A 1,254-nucleotide genomic window follows, 5' to 3' on the forward strand; every position below is an offset into this window, starting at 1 on the left:
TGCAACACGTATTTTACTCCCCTTGATGAAGACCACGATTAGATGATTAAGTTTTCGCATTTCAATCTTGTGTACCATCTTCTCAAGAGTTGAGGCTAGTAAAGACTTAGTGAATAAATATGTTAAATTATCACTTGAGCAATTTGTTGTATATCAATATCACCGTTCTTCTGAAGATCATGAGTGAAGAATAATTTTGGTGAAATGTGTTTCGTTCTATCTCATTTTATGAAGCCTCCTCTTAATTGAGTTATGCATGCAGCATTGTCTTCAAAGAACAATGTGGTTACCTTGACATCACACTTCAAACCACATCTTTCTTTGATGAAATGTATCACTAATCTCAACCATATACATTCTCTACTTGCTTCATGAATGACTATTATCTCAGCATGATTTGAAGAAGTAGCGACAATGGACTACTTCGTAGATCACCATGTTATAGCAGTACCTCCGTCTGTGAACAAATAACCTGTTTGAGATCGAGCTTTATATGGGTCAGATAAATAAGTTGCATCTGCATGACCAACAAGATCTGCACTAGCTTTGTTAGTATTAAACAGACCCATATCACTAGTCCCCTTTAGATATCGCAATATATGTTTAACTCCATTTCAATGTCTTCGTGTAGGGGAAGAACTATATCTTGCTAATAAATTAACAGAAAATGTTATGTCAGGTCTCGTAGCATTAGCAAGATACATAAGTGTGCCAATTGCACTAAGATAAGGTACTTTAGGACCAAGAGGTTCCTCATTCTCTTCTTGAGGTCGGAATGGATCTTTACTCACTTCAAGTGATCGGACAACCATTGGAGTACTTAATGGATGTGCTTTGTCCTTTTAAAATCGTTTCAAGATTTTCTCAGTATAGGCAGATTGATGGATGAAGACCCCGTCTGTTAAATGTTCTATTTGTAAACCAAGACAAAGTTTTATCTTTCCAAGGTCTTTCATCTCAAATTCTTTCTTTAGATAGTCAATTTCCTTTTGGACTTCTTCTGGAGTTCTAATGAGAATAATTTCATCAACATAACCATCAAGAATAACAAACCCTGATGTTGTTTTTTTAATAAAAATACAAGGACAAATGACATAATTTATATAATTTGTTTTATCAAGTACTCACTAAGGCAATTATACCACATGCGCCCTGATTGTTTTAAGCCATATAATGACTTTTGTAATCTGATTGAACATATTTCTCGAGATTTTGAACTATATGCTTCAGGAATTTTAAGTCCTTCTGAATTTT

The 1,254-nt window shown here is 34.4% G+C and overlaps 1 protein-coding gene across 1 annotated transcript; it reads right to left on the reverse strand.

The window, feature by feature from the left end:
• Positions 1–431: 431 nt before the first annotated feature.
• On the reverse strand, positions 432–812 carry LOC125835391 (secreted RxLR effector protein 161-like). The gene is made up of 2 exons (XM_049514514.1): positions 663–812; positions 432–581 (listed from the first exon to the last, which is right to left on the reverse strand). The coding sequence occupies exons 1-2, from the start codon at positions 810–812 to the stop codon at positions 432–434; spliced, it is 300 nt and encodes a 99-aa protein (XP_049370471.1).
• Between the last annotated feature and the right edge of the window lie 442 nt (positions 813–1,254).

The sequence above is a fragment of the Solanum verrucosum genome, unplaced genomic scaffold (assembly GCF_900185275.1).
Source record: "Solanum verrucosum unplaced genomic scaffold, falcon-dt-bn FXZP01000127.1, whole genome shotgun sequence".
NCBI classification, from domain to species: Eukaryota; Viridiplantae; Streptophyta; class Magnoliopsida; order Solanales; family Solanaceae; genus Solanum; species Solanum verrucosum.

Coding starts and splice junctions, on each gene's coding strand:
- LOC125835391 (XM_049514514.1), bottom strand. CDS start 812: ATGGTTGTCCGATCACTTGAAGTGAGTAAAGATCCATTCCGACCTCAA. Junction 582..662: donor GACCTGACATAACATTTTCT/GTTAATTTATTA, acceptor CGATATCTAAAG/GGGACTAGTGATATGGGTCT.